This window comes from Malurus melanocephalus, unplaced genomic scaffold, assembly GCF_030028575.1.
Source record: "Malurus melanocephalus ecotype Western Australia unplaced genomic scaffold, MMel_1.1 scaffold_516, whole genome shotgun sequence".
Classification (NCBI taxonomy): domain Eukaryota; kingdom Metazoa; phylum Chordata; class Aves; order Passeriformes; family Maluridae; genus Malurus; species Malurus melanocephalus.
Genome location: NW_026623748.1, coordinates 185563 through 208037, shown reverse-complemented (window position 1 = coordinate 208037; position 22475 = coordinate 185563). Strand labels below are relative to the sequence as shown.

Here is a 22475-nt window from a genome sequence, read left to right as displayed (position 1 = left end):
TGTCAGTTCAGTCTCGCTCAGAGGCCTCAGCCCCAGCTGAATGTTTCCATTTGTGATGTGGAGCACAGAACCCTTCCAAAATAAACATGCATTTCACCCTTAGGGAAAGGTATGTGGCTGCTGCTGGAGTCCAGGGCTAGGAAGTGCTCCCTCACACAGCTCTTGCATCCACTGACACAACTTAAATTATTTTTTTTTGTTTAAACAACAACCCAACCCTGTAAGTCTTCTCTACATAACAGCTCCTTCAGTTTCTATTTTCTTTCCTGCAACATTGTTTGCCTGAGTATTTTTGTGAGGCAGAATGTTTTATAAATACMATGTAGCAACAATACTAGGGAATGTGTGAAAGGAAGAAAGATTGGAGAGCTGATAAGGAGCTGAAATGTTTCTCAATTACTTGAAAACAAATGAAAGTAGTCTTCCTGTTCAGTTAGAGAGGAGCACTGTAGAATTAGATGAGGTGGGAAATGAGCAGGTTTTTATTGCACATTCAAGTACTGTTCTTTTATGGTAATTTTTTTGAGAGCAGGACTGTTGAGCACAGGCTATTAGTGTTTATTTTACATATGTAAACTCTTGCCAGTTTATATGCACTTGATCAAGAAACTTTGTGTATAAAGGCTTCTCTAATGAAAACCTTCAGCTGTAACTAGGAGTTCTGTTCTATATGGTAAAGGGTCACTAGTGYGGGAATGGCTGTTATTTAATAACTACAGGGGACTTGTGCTTGCCATAAATACCATCAGGATGTTTTTTTGCTGCCTGCTTCTCTTCCCTCCATCCTCCTGTAGGTTTAGTCAGTGCAGGTGATCAGTTCCTTGGCTGCTTCACTCCCACCTCAACTCAATGCATTTGTCTAAAGCTAAGATAGCTTAAGTGGTTTGTTGCTCAAACATCTGCCATAGTAGTTGAAAGGCAAAGTATCTGTCCAACTCTCCAGCACTATCTSCAATAAAGGTAAGTGTGAAATCTGCAGAGAAGTAAAACCACTTAAATCTGTACCACAATTAGTCTAACATAAAGTGTTTTGGTAAATATTTTGATTAGAAGTGTTAGCTGGAATATATTCTTATCTGCTTACTGTAAAGCAGGGATGGTTAATCTCTGCCTGTTGGACCTCTATAATCATTGTAGGTCTGTCTGGCATGGGACAAGGGAGAGAGAGATGGGCTTTCCAAAGGGAAGATGGAAACTTCAGCTCCCTGCTGGGGGATGATGTGGCAGGATTGCAGTCGCTGGAGTGCGTGCAGCAATCCTGGGATTCAKCAGCCTGTCCAGCACTGCCCATCCTCTGTTCCAGTGGAGCAGAGCATCATTCCCTTCCATCTGTGGTCTGCTGTGGAGCAGTCCCCTCCCCCAGGCTGTCTGGGCTGTGTGCCTTGGGACTCCTCAGCGTGTGATGATTTTAATATGCAACTCGCAGAGTCAGGGAGCTTGTCTGCAGGCTGAGAGATTATTCTGCCAAGGTTTATGCTTTAATACATTTTATTTTGGGGGACTTAACAGAAAACATTTAACAGTGTGTAGCTGCTTGGGAAACCATTGTGRTGTCACAAATGTTGGAAAACTTCCCTCAGGTTATCTGTAAATTTTGCATAGCATTTTTTTATCCCACAAGCAGTGCTGTATATTTTACCTGGAGGAATATGGTCAACTGTATTATTAAGGGGAGTTAAAAGGAAAAAAGGAATGGATGAAAATATCTGAGATCTCATCCCCTGCCCTGGTGTTTTTATTTGGATAACTGAAACAGTAGCATACCTGTTTTCAAAGGTAGATTATTTTCATTCCCAAATCAGCCATTTAGATTGTTGCATATTTTTAAATTGATTTTTACTTACCCTGCCCAAATGGGCTGTTAGAATGTTCTCTGCCCCTGCTCATGTGTGAGAATCACCTTCCTGTAACCTCCATTCTGCTCATGCAGAAATGCAGTTTGTGTATATTGCTAATGTGCTCCTTCTGGCTAGATGTTACTGATGTTTAGTGGTAGTTCCATAAGAAATAAGGGAAAATGAAACTTTATAGAGAATCTCATCAATACTTCAAATAGAATTGTGACAGAGTCTTTAAAAAGTCTTGAGTTTTTCTGATTTGTGTCACATTACTGTAGGAACCAGCAGAGTCTTTTTCCATAAGATTAGAAAATGAGTTCCAGCCTACAAATCAGGTATGATTTACAACAGATTTACAACCTCTGACTCATTTGAGTATTTATAGCTTATGCTTGAATATCTGCCTCTGTCATCTTGTTAGTTAAGTGCTGTGTTTGTACTGAATTGCTGCACATTGTAGTGACAAAATGTGCCATAAATCATCATTTCAGAGAGAGGGGGAGCACTGCAATAAGTTCTTCAATTAGATCTTAATATGCAGTCACTTGATAACTTAATGATAACCTGTGGCCATACGTTAAGGCTTTATAACACAAAAATGTTTTCTTTTTGATAAACGTTATCATGGGGGTGTTTTGCTATTATAAGTATCTTTAAACAAACATGAATTTGTTCATAAAAACTGACTGAGATATCACTTTTCTGATAGAGGAGTAATTACCATTTTACAGCCTACACAGAATAGAGGGTGGAGGTAATTTGYGAGTCCGGTGCTGGGTGAAGAGGAGTAGAAAATACAAAAAGATTGGAGCAGACAGGAGGAGCAATTTGCATAGTCAAGGAGACAAAGCAAGAAGGATGAGCTGGGAGGGTTGGAGTTAAATAGTAGAGAAAAAAACTTCAGTTTCCTGCATGCTTTTTTTTCAAGTGGAATGACTGTGACAGGCTGTAGTTCAGTGGTGTTTAATAGACTTTTTGCTCTCACAAGTGCAAGAAATGCTGTGAATATCTTCAGCGTTCCCATTATGAAGTGAAGGAGAAAAATTTAAGGTACACAGTAAATGTATGAATAATCTTTGGTAGACGTTATATGGGTTTGTAGTACTTGGTGTGTCTTGCTGGTTTGTGAGTCAAAGGTACCCARTGAGAGATTCGCATTAGGAGTTGGTGTCATTCTGCAGGAGAGAGGGTTTGTCAGGACTGGACACTGAGCCCAGCAGGCAGGGGCTGACAGTTCCAAAGGTTTAAATCTTCTGTAGCTCCTGTGAACCTGTAGGCTCTTTAGCTTTCAAAGAAATGCCATTTTCAGACAACAGGGCACCAAAGCTATTAGTACGGGTTTTTGGGAAAACATTTACCTCTTAAAGAAAAGCAAACAAACATGAAACGCCTGGGTTATTTGAAAATGAAAGAGAAACCTTGAGGTATATCCTTCCTGATGGGCTCCAGTCTTGAGCTGGATTTACAGGAAAGCTTGGATACTGCTTTGCTCCAGTAAAGTCCTGGTCGGTTCTTACCTTATGAGCTATGCAGATTCTTCATCTGGGGAAGAAAAGTAGGTAAGAGCTCAAGTAGATAATTCTAGTGTTCCTCTGGTAGTTTTTATTCTTTCTCCTTAGAGATGGTCTGTTGTAGTTTGCTGTWGTGCAGATTTAGATTTAGATTCTGTATAATATATACAGAGTATTGCAGAATATACAGAGCAGAAGATTGCTCTGCTCTTCTTGTGCTTAGCTTTTTCTGTTTYTCCTGTTAGGAATGATCTGTGTTTATCAGATTGAAGAGCACAACAGCCTGACTTGTAAATAATTAGTTTTAGAACTAAATAAAATGGGAGCTTTCTAACACTAGACAAAGTGGGTTAAAAGCACTTTTCAAATGCTCTGAATGTTGTAAGGTTTAATGCCCTGCCTGAAGGCAGCAGGATGACATCTGCATCATCAGATTTCTCTTTATGTTGTCCATTGGCAAATATACTTCTAGCCTGGGACATTATCTCTCCAAGAATACTCTGTGAAGAGGGTAAGTACAGATTAGGTAACAGCAGCTTGGCTTTTCTACTCCAGACCTAACTGTCAGGGTGCTCCTTGGTGGGAGGTGCTCTCAGATAAATCCCAGTTTCCTTTCTCAGCAACAGAATTGCCAATACAGTTGTTGACAACTGGATATTCTAGAAGRTAAATTTTAACACAGTTGCACAATGGTAATGGTGTTGGTTATGATTAGACTGCACACTGGGTTTGGGTATTTACCTGCTTCCCTCCCTGCTGCAGTTCCCCAGTGTAGTGTGTGGAGCATGCAGGCTGTGAAATGGTCAAACTGCTGCACTTTGGGCATTGTGGCAGCTCAGGCATTGGCAAATGCTCTGTTCTGTCAGTCTGCTTGTAAAACAACTGTTCTCCAATTCTAAATAGAACATCGTCTGATACTTGCTGTCCATCAGAGCATGTATGCCCCAGTATTTCCTTTGTAACATGCCTCTTTTGTATTACTGATACCAACAGACATCCGTCCCACATCTGTTCTCTCTCTTACCCACCCAGAGTCTGAGATTTGTTTCCTTGAAGTGACTTTATAGCATAGTTCACCTGTTCATCAGTGTGCTCCTCCCTTTACTTTCTGAACTAAAGTCTGTTGTTCATTTTTATTCTTCCTTTWAAGAAACACATCCACAAAGGCAGTTTCTTCTCTGTCTGGCCTCTGCCTGAGGCCTGGCTCACRCTGGTTTTCATGGGGAAGGCAGCTAACAGTTTCCCATGAAAAAAATGACCTATCAGCTTTGATTTATCTGCAGTGTGCTGACCACTTTCCATTATTAGATTATCATCTTGCTACCTGGAGGAGGCTTGTAAGGCATATAAATATAATGTTGATAAGATCTGCAAAATGTGAGCTGGAAGAGAGGYTCATCAGGAAATGTATTAGCTCGCTTTGGTAATGATTGTTTTGAGATAGATGCCGGGTTTCTAAGGTTACCTGATCCCTTCCTTGGAAAGGATGAAATCCACTTTGTAACACTAGTACATGATCCTGGAATAGTTACTGTAYAAATACTGGAGAGGGTTATCTTGGGAAAAGGAAGGGAATGAAAACSTGTTCTTGATTCTTTTAACACTGTGTATGAAGCATTTGGCCTGAGGGACCTTGTGTTCTCCTGTTGACTATCTGGTGTTGACATTCCTCTACTCTGAGAACCCAGGCTGCCTCTTAGCTTCCCTGTGTTTTGCCAGATTATTTTAATGTTTTTCCTGAGTTGTTAAAGGTGGTAGGTCATCCTTTACAAATCCTACAAGACTACTTAAAACGTCTGTTTAACCAGCTCACACTCTGGTAAATGCTCCGAAGCTTCTACTCAGGTGTTCATCGTGCACCTGATCCTGCAGGTTATTCCTGAACTGGTTCAGGCAGTGCAGTGTGCATCAGCATCCAGAGAGGAGGTGATTTTCCCTGCAGGCATCCTGCCTTTGTGGGGTGGCAGCAGTGGCTCACACTAAGCTGTCATGTGGGACCTGTCTTTAACAGCCCCACTGAATGTTTGGGACGCTGCTCAGTTTCCCGGGGTGTGGCACCCGCTGTTATTATTGTTTGCCCAATGGGAACAGCTGAACCCGTGTGACTCAGCCTCCTGATGGTCTCTTCCCATGTTAAAAGGAGTAGTGCTTTGTGTTATCACAGTCTCCTGAAGATCTGTCCATCTGTTTTCAGGGTGCTCTTAATATTTCAGGCATAATTTCCAATTTGGCCATTCTTACTGTCTTTTTTTCATCAGTTTTTAAARAGGCTTTTCACCTTTCCAAGGCCAGACAGGCTCTCATGAACTTTTCCTTTAAAGCACATGAGTTACTAAGCTAGAGAACTGATGGTTCTTCAACTCCATTAAAAATTCAAATGCCACATTGAGGTCTTCTTGTCACAGGACTAGATATATYCCTTTAGATGAGCAAAAAGGGATGGTGTTAATCTTGTCCCCACTCTCAGATAGGCCCAACAGATGTTCTTGAAAGATACTTTGATTATTGTTGGAAAGTCATCTTCATATTCAGCCTGAACAGTCTTTCCTATGACTTAAGCCCCTTCTTTGTTGGTTGCTTTGCACAGTTTGTTGAGAGCTGATATTCCCGTCCGCTGCAGAGACCTTTTTGTGCCTCCTGATTTTCACTTAACAGYCCATCCCATTTTTTCTTGTGCTAGTGTTTTCAGGCTGTTTTTCAAACCATAATAATCTACATTTTTCTCCTTTGGGAGTCCTTCTAGTTAGTGCAGAAATATTTTTTTAATAATTCTGTATGTTGTGGTTTAACCCCAGGCAGGAGCTSAGCCCCTTGCTCACTCCCCCCTGGCAGGATGCAGAGAGAATTGGAGGAATAAAGTGAGAAAATTGGTGGGTTTGAGATAAAAACAGTTTAATAAAYAAAGCAAAAGTCACWCACACAAGTAAGGCAGAACAAGGAGTTCATTCCCTACTTCCCATRGCAGGCACCAGGACAGCAGGGCTCCATCMCTGRTGACAGTGACTGGGGAAGACAAACACCATCAYTCCAAGCATCCCCATCCGCTTCTCCCCTGCTTTATGTGTTGATCATGACACTGTCTGCTTTGGAATATTCTCTCTGGTCAGCTGGGGTCAGCTGTCCTGGCTGTGTCCCCTCCCAGCTCTGTGTGTCCCCCCCTTGTGTCCTTGCTGGCTGTGTGGGGTGAAGAGCNCAGCTGGGGTCAGCTGTCCTGGCTGTGTCCCCTCCCAGCTCTGTGTGTCCCCCCCTTGTGTCCTTGCTGGCTGTGTGGGGTGAAGAGCACAACAGGCCTTGGCTCTCTGTGATCACCACACAGCAATAATGAAAACACCCTGGGTTATCAGCACAAATCCAAACYACAGCCCCAAACCAGCTACTGTAAGAAAATTAACTCCRTCCCAGCCAAAACCAGCACAYTGTGATTGGAGAAGAAAGTAGCCTTTGAGTTAATCTGTGGAACAGTAACCTGCTACTCTTTCCCAGTAAAACCTAAGGCTGATTTATTTTCAGGCTTACCCCATTGTGCAGCTCCRTAATCCAGGTTGTTCCATAGCAGTGCTGATTCTTTCAGTTTTCTGTCCCTGAACTCACCTTGCTTTGAGAAGCTCCCAAGTTTCAAAYGCCTTCTGTAATTCTGTTAGGACCTCAATTTGATAATGTGCAGTTTCTTCTTCACTCCCCATTTCTCCTGTTTAATCAGTACCCATTTTTCCTCTTCAGGTAGTCCCCTGAAGTGTATATTTAAATATATTCCTTGCTTTAATTTCTCCACAGTTTCCACTGCAGTTGTTTAAGCTTGATTGACAAACCATGAGAGCCCTTCCTGCAGGTGCTGGGGGTGTCAGGCTGTGCTGTCCTGCACTGGCAGTTCTTTCCTGCTGTACACATGAGCACCTGGCATCTGAGGACWGACTCTACTCAACAGGGGAAAGTCTTCAGAGGGAAACAGGAAGAAAATATTGTGTTCAGTGGTCCCTTTCTGACACAGGCTCTGTTGTAATTCATATCTTGCTATGGCTTCCATATCTTGCTGCCATTTTCCAAGAGTAATAATTTAATTTTTTTCTTTGTTGTATAGTTAGTTCTAATCTTGTCCAGTAATCACTGTAGGAAATCAAATGAGAGGTCATGTTCAGCCTCCTCAGTTGCTCAGCTCTTCCTTCCCAGTAAAGATCCGTGGAAGATTTTGTGATTTSGTCCCTTATTATGGCTACCAGGACTTTTTAAAAAATCTAATTCTGATGTAAAATCTGTGGCTAATGACTTAGATGTGTAGTAACACTGAACACTTAAATCCATAATCCCATTTTACTGATACCTGGGATGTAGGTGGGATGTTGAAACTCATCTTGTTCCACCCGACGGGGTTGTCACAACCTTAACTCACCATTGCTTTTCACGTTTGCTGGAGATTCAGGGAATGTTTTAATCCYTATTTACCATATTGTTTCCATTTGAAGTGCTGTCTTTCCTCTGGGTGTTGAACTGAGCTGGGGATGACATCATTGTCATCCTGTGGCCAGTGGCAGATGTGGCAGTTCCGTGTGTTCCCTCTGCTGTCACCAGCAGCCTTCTCAGCACAAACGCAGCTTCTTTCTGAAAACTAAATAGTGAATAAAATGGAATAATGGGATTTGTATTCTCAAAAGTGATTATTATTAAATAGTGCCCATTTTTGCCCAAAATGTCTTGGTGAGTCTGTAGTATGAGTTAAAGTCAGAGTCATGGGGACAGCATTAACAGCATCAGCTGGCAATTCTAACTTCTTATTTACATGAGCAACTGGGAGCATCTTAGATTTACTGCTCAGCTGTCTGTCCTATTCCAAAGTGCAAGAATTTACTTTAAAAAAACAAACTTAATAATGCATTGTTAGTTACATCTGCAGAGCCATCAAAGAGCTGTTATTTTTGTACCCCACCTAGGCAGAYGTGGTGGTTTCATCTTTGTTTGCAATTGAGCTTATGGCAAAAAGCAGAAATAAAACTCAGGAAACTGGACACAGGTTCTGAAAGTGTGGGAATTTGCTAAAAGTGTGAAGGGAGGAAGAATCTTAGGATGTCACATATTAAACCAAGCTGTATTTCCTCTTAAAATGCTGGTGTCACTTCTTGTAGCTAAGGCTAAGCCCAYTCCTATGAAGTAGCTGTGTGTAATGCATGTGGAGTAATTAGGTATTCGTTCCTAGTGAGGGGGAGACATGTGTCTAAAATAAACTGAGCWGAATTTTTGAATTAAAATGAAGTAATAATATTAAGTTATTATTAGTAATCTTTATTAAAACATCTTTAATTTCTTTTAACATTCATGTAATAGAATCTGATTTACTGGGAGTGGCATTTAATTAATTTAATTCAATTTAGAGAGTTAACTCTATTACATATTAGTACAGAAAATTACCTCTGAACAGTCATTTCTCACTGGTGACATGCAATAAGTTAATTTAGCTTGGAGTTCGTTTGGGTGCATTGTGAGTTCTTGGTGAAAGTTGCTATGGTGACAGCCCAATCACCAGGGTTGTCAGTGGGACAACAACCCCGCTGGAAATATGGGATGGATCCACAGTGTTTCCTTTGGGCCTGCCCTTCCTGGACAGTGCTGGAATCTCGGGAGGAGCTTTCTCGGGCGTTGCTCACAGAAGGGGTGTCCTGGCACAATGTGCTCAGCAAATGAACTCATTTTGCTGTTTGGGTTTTCTTTGGCTCCACCTTATCTGCAGGGAAATGATTGCTGAGTCCCCATCAGGTTTTAGTTGCTTTTCATTAGGAAMATTTCCTGAAGAATCTGAAGTATTCAGGATAGGATAGGAAGAGGTCTGTAAACTGCTGGAACTGCTTTCTTCATATTTCTGAATAATTGAAATCCTGTTTTTCATGCATGGCATTAATGCATGATGGCAATGGAGACATAAAATATCTGTTCAGCTTAAAATGAATTAATGAAGAGTTTGCTTCTGATTCAGTGTTGAATCAGAAATGAAGAGTTTACTTCAGATTCTCCAGTGCAGTGTGTCTGTCAGGTGGATGAACTCCTAGTTCAGGAGAAAGAGCTTCCAGGAAGGAGGCTGCCACTGGTAACCTCATCCACCCAAACASTACTGCCTATGAAATGCCATGTTTAGGTTTAAAAGAAAGTATTAAAAGACGGAAATATCATTTCTGAGTTCAGTGTACTTTCTCCCTCCCCCCTTCCAGATCTGTGTACACACTTAAACACTCACTTGTTTGTTTCATTTCTAGAGCATGACTTTAATGTAATTGGGTTTAACTGAATAAGGGATCACTCTTCCTTTTGGGCTTCAAGTTGTTCTCATCTGCTCATTTATGAAGGCAAGAATTACATTGCTGTGTCTTTCCAATGCCAGGAACTGCATCCAAAGTGGGATGGAGAACCCCAAACAGGTTTTTATGATTGAAAATCATAAATTTTAAAAGTATAATCTCCTGAAGTGATGTCCTGCAGGTTTTGTGTGTTAAAAAACCTACTTACTCAAAGTAATAATTCTCAAAATAATTTTGTGAAATATAAATTAACATACCTTCAGTTATCCTAACAAGGACGCAAGATTTTGACATCTAAGGCCAAAATATTTAGGTTTACCTTTCACAGAGTTGGCTCCATGCAGTTTCTCAAGGTAATGCTACCTGAAACTTGGAATAAATCCACACTGCCCGGGGAGTCGGGGAAGCTGGTCTGTGCTGGACACTCTTGTTGGCTCTGCTTCAGTTTTTCCTGCTGACTGATTTAAAATGATAGCTCAGATAGCTCTATACTATCTTTAGAGCCATAGTATAAACATATTAAGTCTTCTTTTGAGATAGAATGTGAACTGGAAGGGTTATGCCAGGATTGCCGAGGCCTGTTACTGGTTGCCCCAAAATTGTTACTATTTTAGTGTTGTACACAAAATATTCATTTGGGACCATGACTGTCCATGACAGGAGAGCCAAGGCTTTGTGTTTACACAGGCCTTTAGTCAGTGTGACATATGTGCCCAGTCCCATGATTCCAGCAGCACAGGCAGTGTCAGGCAACATTACATTTCATATCTCAGCAGCAGCCCTGTCATCTGCAGGCAGTCACAGCGTGCTTCCCATGGGCATGTCTGAAAGGGATTAAATATCAGTGCAGCTTGCTGCCCTGAAAACAGAAATTAAATACCTGGAGGAACTGTGTTTCTGGTTCCCAGGAGAAAAATGGGTGTATGTGTAGTGATGTGATGTGTCTGGGCTGTTGAACCCAGGGTGTATCCACACTCTCCAGGCCTGGGGCTCCCTGGATACTGATTTTGGGCACTCGTGCAGGAGGTGTTCTGCACACATTGGTCTCTCTGTCCCCATGTGAAGATATTGATCCATAAATACAYACTGGCAATTTCCAGGCATTCCACAAAATAGCCCCAGAGAGTTCTTAACCTTCTCTCCAGCTCAAATCTTAACGTGTAAAAAACGGTTGTACCTGATGTGGTGCGAGTTCTTCGTGTTCCCACTTATCCTGGGTGAGATGCCAGCTCTGGCTGTACCCTGGGACACCCTGAAACTGCAGGAACATCCACCTTGTGTGGACAGACCATGGGCACAGCGCGTATTGCAGGTCTGTACAGTCTGTGCACTGTGTACCACCACTGAGTGGATTTGTGTAGAGACACCCCAGGACAGAAACGATGGGGATATGAGCTATCTTTATAGTACCCAACCACATATGTATGAAACTGGAAACATTTACACTGTTCCAAGCCCCAACTAAAGAGTGGGCTGTACCTGCAGATCCATCACCGTCCAAAGGTACAAAGGAAATTTCAGGCTCTTGTATGCAGTAAACCATTGGATACTGAGATTATCTTCATTTTCAATTTCTTATGAAAGTACTATTTACTGGGAATTTTCATATTTATGGGTTTGTATGCATGGTTTAATGATTGGGTTTTGGCCGTAAGAAATATTTACTCCTCAGTCTGTGCCTGGAAGTGGTCTGTGCAAAGGAGGAAAAAGAACACGTCTGGTGTGATGGCTGCACCATTTGTAAATTTGTTTTTRAAAAATTCTTTTGCATATGAAAACTGTATGTAAAACATTGTCTGATGAGATTAAGTGCASCCAGTCATCTTAAAATTGAGGGATTCACTTATTGGGTCTGCCCAGACTTCTTATGTGGTTCTGTATGAGGTTATTTAATCTGTTATTATGTGCTTGAATTTTCCCACTGGTACTTGCAGTGATGATAGTGTTGGTTTTGTGTAGTTTAATTTTAAGCTATTGCCTATCTTCTCTGACTTGTACTGTGTAGTTACTACTGGGGTTACATTGCCTGGAGCTACACTGAGGAGGGTTTGGAGTATGAGAGTGGGTGAAGGGAGGAGCRCTTGCCCATGACTGGCAGTGGTGTGGTCCTTTACCACATTCCTGAATTGTTGGGATTGTGTTTGTGAGCCTCTCCTGTCCTGTTGGTGGGGCAGAACTTAMTGGATTTTGGTAGTGGGTCTTGTTAAAACTAGGTGGTGGAGTTCAGATGTTCTAAAATACTCTGACAAAGAGTGGATTCTCTGTCTGTGGATGAGTGTACACTATAGGAAAGCCTTATATCAGAAACCTGAAAACACTCTGCCAACATTTCTAAACACTTGCTAAGAATCCCTCTCTTCATTCAGAGCTGCCCTCTCACTTAAATTTTACAGTAATAATTTCCTGCACTAGCTAATTCATTTCAGCAATGACTCTTATCTCCCTCCTGTCCTTTTCAGACAGTTGTTAATGCTGTTGTTTCTTAACGTTATTAATACGAGTGATTAAAAACTTCTAATAGCTTCATTATTTTSCTTCAGAATAGCCAACTTCTCTTTCTAGTGCCTGTGTATTGCCCTGTTCTGGAGGTGGGAATTGGGTTTAATTCTCAATTCCAAGCTAAATGTTTGATGATGTGTTAAAGGAAATACGCCTGTGCTGAGATGTCAAAGGCTTCAGGACAGAGAGCAGTTTCTAGTTAGGTGCATTCATTCATTTATCTGTTGCATTACAGGGGGCAATGTTTGGACAGGTCTGTGTGTGGAGAGATGGACATGATTAATGTTGCTATTTGAGTTCCAGGGATTCAGAAACGCGCCTTCCYTACGCCTGCCCGATGGAGAACTCCCGCTTGAAAGGAAACAGATGATTTGTTAAGTCCTGAAAGTTACCATCTGTTATCAGTTCACGTCCTGCAGGAATGCAGCTCTGTGGATTTAACTGTTCCATTGCCCACAGTGCTGATTCCCAGCTTGGAGTGCCGAGTTTGAGGCCTGATGTGTACGGTCCAATTTCTGCTCATCAATTAGCTGATGGCAAACCCCATGTGTGTGCACTCAGAGCCTTCAATAAACATGAGAGAGCTTGGCTTGCGCTGGGAGAGCATCATATTTGCTTTGGATTATCAATCTATTGTTGATGACAACCTATCAACCTAATTAGCTGTACCATTTTTAATGGAACAGCTAATTAATTGTAAATTTAAAATTAAAATTATAATCAGTGCTAACATGGAGGAAAGCAGTGAGGAAAATATTAAAACCGTTGAAAGTGTAAGTATTCTTCACAAGACTGCTTCATGTGAAACCAACCTGAATCATGTAGAATAGGATTGAAAAAAACTTAAAAATATGTGTTGAGTCATCCAAAACAGGTTTTGTATCTTTCTGTCAAAAGAARGATTTGTCACCCTCTCTGCTGAAAGATCTGAAAGAAAAAAAAATGTAGATGCTGTTCCAGAAAGGGAAACAAAATYTTGTGTCTGAGCTCTGAAGTACTCAAGGATCTATGTTTTTATTAGGAACTTCTCCAGCTCTTAGGAACAAAGCTCWATTCGTGAMTATGGAGTTGTGTCAGTAGGATTGRGCTCTGGYCCTTTGCTRCACTGAACTTCTGCCTCAGGGTGGGCTGTGCTGGGCTTACCCAGAGGAATCACCATGGTGGTGAAGGGATAAAATGTCACTCAGAATTGATACAATTTCAAATCTGCATTAATCAAGAACAAAATGGAGAGGATATGGCAAGTAGGGCTGGTGAACAAAAGCCACATCTGAAACTTATTTAAAAACCTGCAGAAGCTGGAGGGAGTACTGTGACTATCAACCTGAGAGAAAAACGATTTCTTTGTCATGGCTGAGGGAAGTGGGAGAACTGAGTAAGATGGATTTGAAGCTCTGTTTTACATGTAGAGTGGTAGAAAATGTGCTCTAAAGGTTCTTGAGAGGTCATCTATTCCATCCTCTTGCCCTGAGACAGGATCACCAAACCTGTATCATGTCTGCAGATAATCCTTAATCATCCTTATTGTTGGAAATGTAAATCTAAATCTCCCTGACTGCTATTTAAACCCAGCAAGTCTTGTCTTATTCACTGTGGGGTGGAGCAAATTATTTCCTTCTCTTCCTTTGTAATTTTTTTTCTCTTTTTTTTTAAATTAGCGTACTCAGTGTCTTGCAGACTGCCTATTCCCTTACCTCTGTCTGCTGTGGTCATTCCCAATTCCAGATTCCCACTTCCTTTGTACCCTTTCCATGTGGTCCAGCTCCATTTTGAAGAGAGGTGGTCAGCCATGGGTGCAGACAGGGAAGGCTTTGTGATGCCAGGCTCAAGTTAGATGGGTTGCTTTGAGCCTCATAGCTGGTATTTATCCCATTACACCACTTGGCTTTTTACAATCTCTCCGATTACCTTTTTCTCCTTTTTAGTTTAGTGACTGCTAAAAGATTGCTTCTTTTGCTGCAGAACTGCTGTGGGGCGGGTTGTTTGCTGTTCTGCATTTAATTCCTGCTGCCCAATGATGTGATTTTCCTTATTGAATTGTAGTAGTTTTGTCACATCACTTCTCCAGTTCATCACTGCTGAGCTCTGATCCTGTCACACAGYGATCTGACCACCCCCACCTTCCTTCTCCCATCTTGGTGTCATTTGCAGATTTAATAAGGATATTCTCTAGTCCATCATCCAGCTGTTAACGAAATATTGAACAGCGTAGGCTCGGATCAAGTCCCCGTGGAATCTATTCTGAAACATATTCTGTTTTGACAGCAAGCCATTGATTCTCCCAGAGAACATTTCAACCAGTTTTACATTTTGCTCACATTTCCCCACTTTGCTTATGACAATATCAAGTAAGAATGTCATTTCAGCAGCCATTACATAGTTAAGATATATAGAATGAGCTTTGGCTGGTGGGACACGGGTGGGAAATGTGAGCAAACAGACAGAACTTGTTTGAACTGAGGTAAGTGACTGGGTCTGAGGGGAGGGAGGAACAAACGAGTGTCAGGATAGGAGTCAGGGGTCAGCTGGATTTGTGGATACATTGCTATAAAGTCAAAGTCAAGGTGGGTGGAGAGTGAAGTCCGCAATGCTTCTGTATTTCAGACCTTTGCACAAAGCCAGCAGTTTATAAGGTAAGACCTTCTATTGYTGAGAAATCCTAATAACTAGTATAGAGGTTTTCCATGAACTTTGCAGCTTCCTGTTAATTTCTACTCTGACATCCAGTTGCCTGCAAATAAAAAAAAACAAATTCTGTGTAAAATGTCCAAGTTGGTAGAAGTGGCAARTCTGTCAGAAGTGGGTAATAGATGAGATTTTAGAACTGGGATGGTGAAAGACTAAGGAAGGAAATGTTGTTAAAGACAAGAGAAGAAAGTGGAGAGGAAGTGTCTGGAAAAGAAAGCAGAAGATGCACTGTGGTCAGTTGGGAGGTCAAATGGAGGGGGGAASKGAGRAGACCTGAGTTCTGAGTGTTAGATRAATGATATCATCAGGAACTGGCACAAAGTCAAGGCATTTCTTTAAATAAGTGGTGATAAAGTTCTAAAGCCACAATAACACGTGTTTTTCTGCTTTTATCCCTCGGTGTGGGCTTTGATGTCAAACAGCAGCTTCTGGTTACATTATTAAAGCCATTATGAGTGCTGTGGAAATTAAGTTTTGGGATTATTTTGGCTTTAGMCTGTAACTTTGCTGCAGGTTTTTTTTCCCAGAAGTTTGTGATTTTGGAGGGAAGRGATGATCCAGACCAAAAATTGGCCATTTTTTTGTGCAAAAACATTASAAGTGGGTTTTATGCACTAGTTCTGAGCACCTTTGCTGTTGCCAGCAGATGTCACTGTGGATAACAAATCCCAGCACTTAGGAGACAAAGGAGGTAATTTGCTAAATGAAAATTCAGCCTTTGAAAGTAGATTGGGGGGGCAGGAATTTTTTTCCATAACAGACTTTTGTGAGCAAATAAAAAAGGGTTTCTCACTAATGAGGACATGTATTTTTAACAACTCTAATGCTGTGTTCTTTGGCTGTCTTCACCCGACTTGGGTAAGTTCCTGGCGCTCTGTGTGACCTCGGAGGGGGTTTCTATGGGATTATGATCCAGCTCAGCTTTATTGGGAAAGCCTTTAGTGTTTGGAGGGTGATTCAAGCAGCAGTGGATGTGCTGCAGTGTGTGTGTGCAGGAAACTGGCCATGGAGGAAGTGGCTTCATTAAGGTTGATTTGGAGGGGGGAGCAAGACGAGGAAAAAAATTGCCCATATGATTGGCTGGGAGAATAGCTCTGAATTATGGGATCCATCTGTTTCCTGTAATGTATTCATAAACCCATCAAACAATGACCTGAACGAATTGCTGAAGGAAAAAAATAATACACTGGCATGATATGTTTAACGCAGTGAGGCATTGGCATTGTATAATCAAAAATTCTCCTCACATCCAGCACTTTGTAATGGAGCTGCTGTGTTTAATAGAAGCTGTAAATAAATCCTGTCACAGTAGCAGCCAAGAATGCATTTCTGGGTTTAACTGTTTCTCTTCTGGAATGTCTGGTCCTCGAAGGCTTTAGAAATGCAAGTTTTATAGAGCTGGAGTGGGGGATTCTGAAATATAGAGAAATGTTAATGAGGTGAATGAAAGGAAAAAGCTGCCATAAATCAGTATTATGTGGCTTAACCAGTTTCTTTCATTTATGCATGTTCTTTCCTTATGTCATAGAAATGTACTTAAAAGCTATTGTTGTAATTGAAATCTGTTAGACTGATCCTATTCATTATATTAATAAAATCCACCTACAATTGCTCGTAACACTTTTTTATGCAGTTGGGATTCCCGAGATTGTAATCATCAAAAAGCATATGGAGTAATTATTGGATTTGTTTGGGTAAAATTGGATTAAGAAGTTTAGATACCATTAAGTACTGATAATTATTACAAGCAAGCTCATTGTTTAGTGTATGTACAGCTTGGAATGAAGAGTAAGCAGATACCCATCACAAACATCTTAAGAGCAAGCAATCTCAAGGCTTTCATTTTACRCCTTTAATTGTATTTTTGCAAGAGGCTTTCTACTTAAATGTTTTTGCTTTAGCTCTTTAATCACGTGCTGGTTATGAAAATCACTCGGTGTTAAATCCTTTCCCCCACACGATTTAAACAACATTTTTCACATTCAGGCAAATTTAGCCATAAAAGCTGCGTTTTAATTCCTGGCTTTCCAGCAGCTGCCCACATGCCATGAGCCGTGACAGTGGATCACTGGCAGGGGAAAGGGTGGACAGACTGCTGCTGGGGGCTGCCAGGGCTCTCCATGGATTGGCAGCTCAGCCCTTGGGGCTGATTAAAGGCAGAGCTCCCAGTGCCAAGGCTCTGCTCTGCTTTGTGTCCTGCAGTGGGGAAAACGCCATGGTTTGTGTTCTGCAAAGGGTACCAATCCTCTCAGGGTGCAGCCCTGCAGGAAGGGGAATGGCTAAAGGGGTTAGAAAGATGCTGTTATTGCCAGTATCACACCACAGTTAATAATTAGGGCATCCAGGGCAGACATTGGAACATTTGGTATTTCTCACAGTGCATATCAAGTGAAAATTGCTGTTTAAACATTGCTGAGGGCGACTGTAGAACACAGTCATATTGTCTTTGTAACATACATTCTCCAAATATTATTGCTGTGTTTGAAGTCTAAATTCCAACCTGGTATGAAGCTGGAATTTGGGGCTCAAATCTGTTTGTGGGATGTTGTTCACTCTTCTTGCTTTATGCCCTGTTACTGGTGTAATTAAACAGTTTTTTTCCAGCTACCATGATTTGTAGATAGTGTATTCTTGCAATAGCTTCCATTTAAGTACTCTTAAAGAGATTTTGATGTACAAAATAAAAATTACTTTGCTGTGGTGATTAGAGAAAAAAACAGTAGCATGAATATGCAGACACATTTTAATTCTAAAGTACAGATATTCTGACTTTCTTTGTTCTTTTCTCTCATCTGTGATTCAGATGTGTAGAGTGAAGCATTGTCTCTAATACCAAAGTTGGGTTTCTCTGGCCTCACCTTTGCAATGAAACAGCTTTGTTGGTTTATGTTRAAGTGGAAAGTGTTGTCTATTTCATGGAATTTCATTAGTGATTTTTAAAATAAATAAATAAATATATATAAATATATGCACACTTCTCTGGAAATATCAGATGTGATTTACATACCTACAATACTGAGATTATAATGCTTTTTAAAAAGCAGCCTGTTTTGCTCTCTAAAATACGTTTCAAATTAATTAATATTCCTCACAAAAATCTTGGGGCCAGACAAATCCCAGCTCTACTGGCATTGTGCCARTGAGTGATTCCCAGTCTCTTGTCCTTTTCCTCCTCTTCCCTGGCATTCCCTCTCATCTGCTGGCACCAGGGTGTGTGTGCCTGGCCTGTCAGCCAAGCTGGAGAATCTTCCTGGCTGGAGTGGTGGATTATTTTTGGTTGATCAGCCCGTGTCTGCAGTGCTCTGGGTGAACCTTGTGGTAAATGACTTGCAGTTTCAGCTTCTGCAGAAATCTCAAACCTTYCAGATCTCACTGTTTGTAAATGTTTGCATCTCGGTGAGGATGGTGGCAGGACTGGGAAATGTTTACATTGCTGAAGCAGAAGCAATAGGAGCTAAAACCATTCAAATTAAGTCATTTATTTTCTATCATGTGAACAATATATTTATTTGTATTGTGGTTGCAAAATAGTTCTCACATACATGTTGAATATGCAAATTTGGAATTAGAAAATAATTATTCTGCATTCCATTASTCCTTTTATCTAATTATTGAGAGTAAGCATAAACTGTGTGTTTCCAAAGCTCACTGTATATTTTGACAAGGTAAGGAAGGTTTATTCTCTGCTGCTGAGGTATTAGTGGTACTTCAATTTTTTTTTTTCTATTCCAAGTTCCTTTTTGTTACAATCACAGCTGAAATTGTTTGGGGTTCCAAAACAARCATAGTGGAGAAGTGAAGTGCTGATGGTTCTGTCAGACATTTCAGCATATTTTTGCTCGGTCAAGTCCCTGCTTTGATCCCAGCCTCAGCTGTTCACTGCTAACGTGGAAGTTGTGTGGTTTTCCAGATGTGTCAGAGCCTGGAGAGGGGCACAGTGGGAGTTTATAGTGTCTGTGACAGAGTTCAAGAAGTGTTTGGACAATTCCTTTGGACACAAGGGTGGCTCTTGGGGATGGTCCTSTGCAGGGCAGGAGTTGATCCTTTTGTGTCCCTTCCCACTCAGCATWGTCTGTGAYTCTGTGAGTGAGCTGGAATTTTACACTTGTTGGACATGGTTTGGGGTGAGCTGGGGCAGTGCTTGATTCTGTTCATCCCAGAAGCACAAAGAGTTTCTCTGGGTGGCCAAARAGCTCTGTCAGCTGCTGCCAGGTGAGCTGAGCCAGGGCTGCCATCCCCCAGCTCSGTGCCTGCTCCCTCCTGCCTGTCCCAAAGGGACCTGGCACTGCTGGTCACTCCTGCCAAGTGTGCAGGGACATTCCAGGGTGGCCTGGCTGGCTTTTTGCAGGGTGGGTTAATGTGAGGAATATCAGATGTATGCCTGGAGTGCAGGTGTTGGTGGCTGGGATGTCCTAGGTGTTKGATGCAARGGTTTGGATAAAGACCACAAGAAARCCAAAGTTCATGTGAGTGCTGAATRAGCTGGTGGATCAAGTMATTTAGCTGCTTCTTTGGAAGCTTATTAGAAGCCTGAAAATGTTTGCATGTTTTTAGGCCATGGGATTTGATGTTAATATTGGTAAGGTCACCCCCAAAAGAGCTGAACTAAAAAGGCAGTGGGGGCTCAAGGTGGGTGCGGCAGTGTGCCATGCACTTTAAATGTGTATTCTGTTCAATACTGAATTGTCACAGCTCTCTGTTGTCCTCCCTCCTGTTTTCAACCATACTGAAGATTCGTTTCAGTAAGGAATAAAAACTTCCAATACCATCATAGAAAGTAAACCTAYGCAAAAAGTAACACTAAGGAGACTGTGAAACATCAGTTTGCTCAGTTACAGTAAAAAAAAAGAAGAAAACCAAACCTACCCACAACTTTCCAGATCCTAAAACAATGATTATTATTCTCTTTTGCTGTAGTGCCAGAACCTATTAAGACCAGTTTAAGCCAGCCCCAACCTGCCGGTACCGGTACCAGTACTTCCACCAGCACTCTCACCAACAGCAGCAATGGCAAGCGCGCGTCTGCCAACGGGCAGCAGCCTGCGGCGTCCCGCTACCTGCCCCGAGAGGTGCCTCCCCGCTTCCGCCAGCAGGAACAGAAGCAGCTCCTAAAGCGGGGGCAGCCACTGCCCGCCGGGGCTCTGAGCGCCCCCGGCCCAGCGCCAGGCACGGCAGCAGCGGGAGCCAGCCCTCCTCCGCAGCAGCAGGGAGCAGGGGGACAGCAGCATCCCGGCAAGGCCCAGCCAGGTAAGAGCAGCAGCTCCTTGGGCAGCACAAAGGGGCGTTAAGGGTTGTTTTCAAATTCCTGTGCTATTGCTGATATTCTTACAGAAGGTGCCATTTCTAACATCCGCTTCTAAAAGGTTTTATTGTTTGTTCGTATGTGTGGGGTTCTCCAGTTTCTTTTTTCCCCATGTGTTTCTTTGGTAGCTATAACGTGTTTTCAGGAAATGTAAATTTTTAGTGATCATTCTTGCGGAAGCATTAATTTGGGCATTTAYAAGATTTGATTTATCATTTTAACAATTTTAATGCTTCTTAAAGAGTGTTTTGTATGTTTGTAAATAAGGAATAGGAATTTTTCCTATGTTCTGTTGTGACATTTTTATGCCTTTGCTTGCTTGTATTCTCAACTGTTATTTTCACCTTAGGAAAATAATACTTTGGGAAGGGTAGTTGAGTGTCTTTAGCCTTTCTGCCACTTTGTTCTGTCTTTTGCAACTCATAGAATCACAGAATGGTTTGGGTTGGAAGGGGCATTAGGGAACATCAATTTCCACCCCCTGCCATGGCAGGGACACCTTCCACTATCTCTGCTTGCTCCAAGCCATGTCCAGCCTGGCCTTGGACACTTCAGGGATGGGGCAGCCACAGCTCTTCTGGGCATCCTCAGGGAACTGCCAGGGCCTCAGCATCCTCACAGGGAACAATTTAATCCCAGTATCTCACTTCCTTGTGCCAATGCAAAGCCATTCCCCTTGTCCTGTCACTCCAGGCCCTTGTTCCTTAGTCCCTCTCCGGGTCTATTTGGGCCCCTTAGGCCTGGCAGGGTCTCTGAGCTCTCCCTGGAGCCTTCTCCTCTCCAGGTGAGCACCCCCAGCTCTCCCAGCCTGGCTCCAGGCAGAGGAGCTCCAGCCTTTGAGCATCTCCTTGGCCTCCTCTGGGCAGGCTCCAGCAGCTCCTGATGCTGGGARCCCCAGAGCTGGACCCAGTGGGGCGGGGTCTCAGGCACAGGGGCTTTCCTTTGGCTGTTGGAAATGGGATCTTGAGGACTAAGTCTCCTCGCCAACTTTAATTTTCCTGAAGCTGCTGATGGGAAATAAGCAGCTCTCTTCTTATTTGCCCTTCTGTGCTGGGGATGGTGGAAGCTCTGCAGTGGAGATGAGCTCAGTGGTGCACATCCCCTTTCCAATCTCTACTGTGTGTGGATGCCATGTCAGGAAAAACAGGGACTGTTCTGGCATACAGTTATCCATAGCTTAAAAAAGTGATCTGGACTAAATCATAAAGGAGGGTTTTGATATCTTGAGTATTAGTCATTTCTGTATGATCTCAAGTGTTGCTCATTATCACTCATTAACGCTGTCAAACATCACAAAATTTGGATCTGAACTGTCTGCAGTTTTTCCCTTTGGGCGTTAGTGAATCTTTCWCTATTTTTGCTGCTGAGCAGAACTCCAACAGAGAAAATTCTTTGGTGTTGTACTTAAAAGTTTTAGTTAGATAAGAAAATAATCTCTCTCTGAAATTACAGCTTCTGTGGTTATCGAAATACATTTGAAAATATCACTCAGCTGCTCCCCAGAAACCCAAAACTGAATAGACAAAAYGAAACAATTGATTATTTATTAAAATGGTTCCTTTTTTTAGGGAGAGAAGAGGTTCTGCTTCTGTATTCTCAAGTATTTGGCTTTAGTGAGATGGAAAGTAATCATTTCCCAGCAGTCTTTTAACTTTTTTAATCTTTCTTGTGAATCCTAATTCATCAGGGATGGTTCTGACATTCTTGGCTTCTTCAGGACTGGGAGATGTATGTTAACTGTCAGACTAATGTTCAGTGTTGGAGATATGTTTATTATTTTAATTTCAGAACGCTGGAATCACAGAATCATAGCATATCCTGAGCTGGAAGGGACCRCAGGGCTCACCAAGTCCAGCTCCTGGCCCTGCCAGACCCCACAACAATCCCACCCTGTGCATCCCKGGCAGCACTGTCCAAACCCTCCTGGAGCTCTGGCAGCCTCRGGGCTGTGCCCATTCCCTGGGGAGCCTGAGCAGTGCCAGCACCCTCTGGGGACASAAGAACCTTTGATACCCACCCCAAWCCTTCCTGGCACAGCTCCAGCCATTTCCTCGGGTCCTGGGGAGCAGAGATTGAAGCTGCCCCTCTTGTCATTATTTATGTGGGACACACAGAGCAGCCAACTGAAGTGGCTCAGGCTGCCTGAGGGTCAGGATGAGGTTTCTTCCAGGCATCATTATAGATGTATCTGAAGCATCTGTGTTTGAGTTTAATGAAACAAAGTCCACTGTAAATCATAACATAACTCATAAAAGAACTTGGCTTGTAAGAGTGTAGTATGAGCTGTCTGACTTTGATCTTGCCAGATGCATTTCTACCTTGAGGCTTTATTTTTTTCCCAATTCCTATTTTAACT

The 22475-nt window shown here is 42.2% G+C and overlaps 1 protein-coding gene across 11 annotated transcripts in view; it reads left to right on the top strand.

Moving 5' to 3' along the window:
• The window catches only part of TNRC6C (trinucleotide repeat containing adaptor 6C), a 100215-nt gene that overhangs the window by 24329 nt on the left and 53411 nt on the right, over positions 1-22475 (top strand). For all 11 annotated transcript variants that reach the window (XM_057381584.1, XM_057381585.1, XM_057381594.1 and 8 more), the window contains one exon: positions 19735-20064. In XM_057381584.1, the coding sequence (XP_057237567.1) occupies positions 19735-20064 (330 nt within the window). The remainder of the gene's footprint in view (positions 1-19734; positions 20065-22475) is intronic.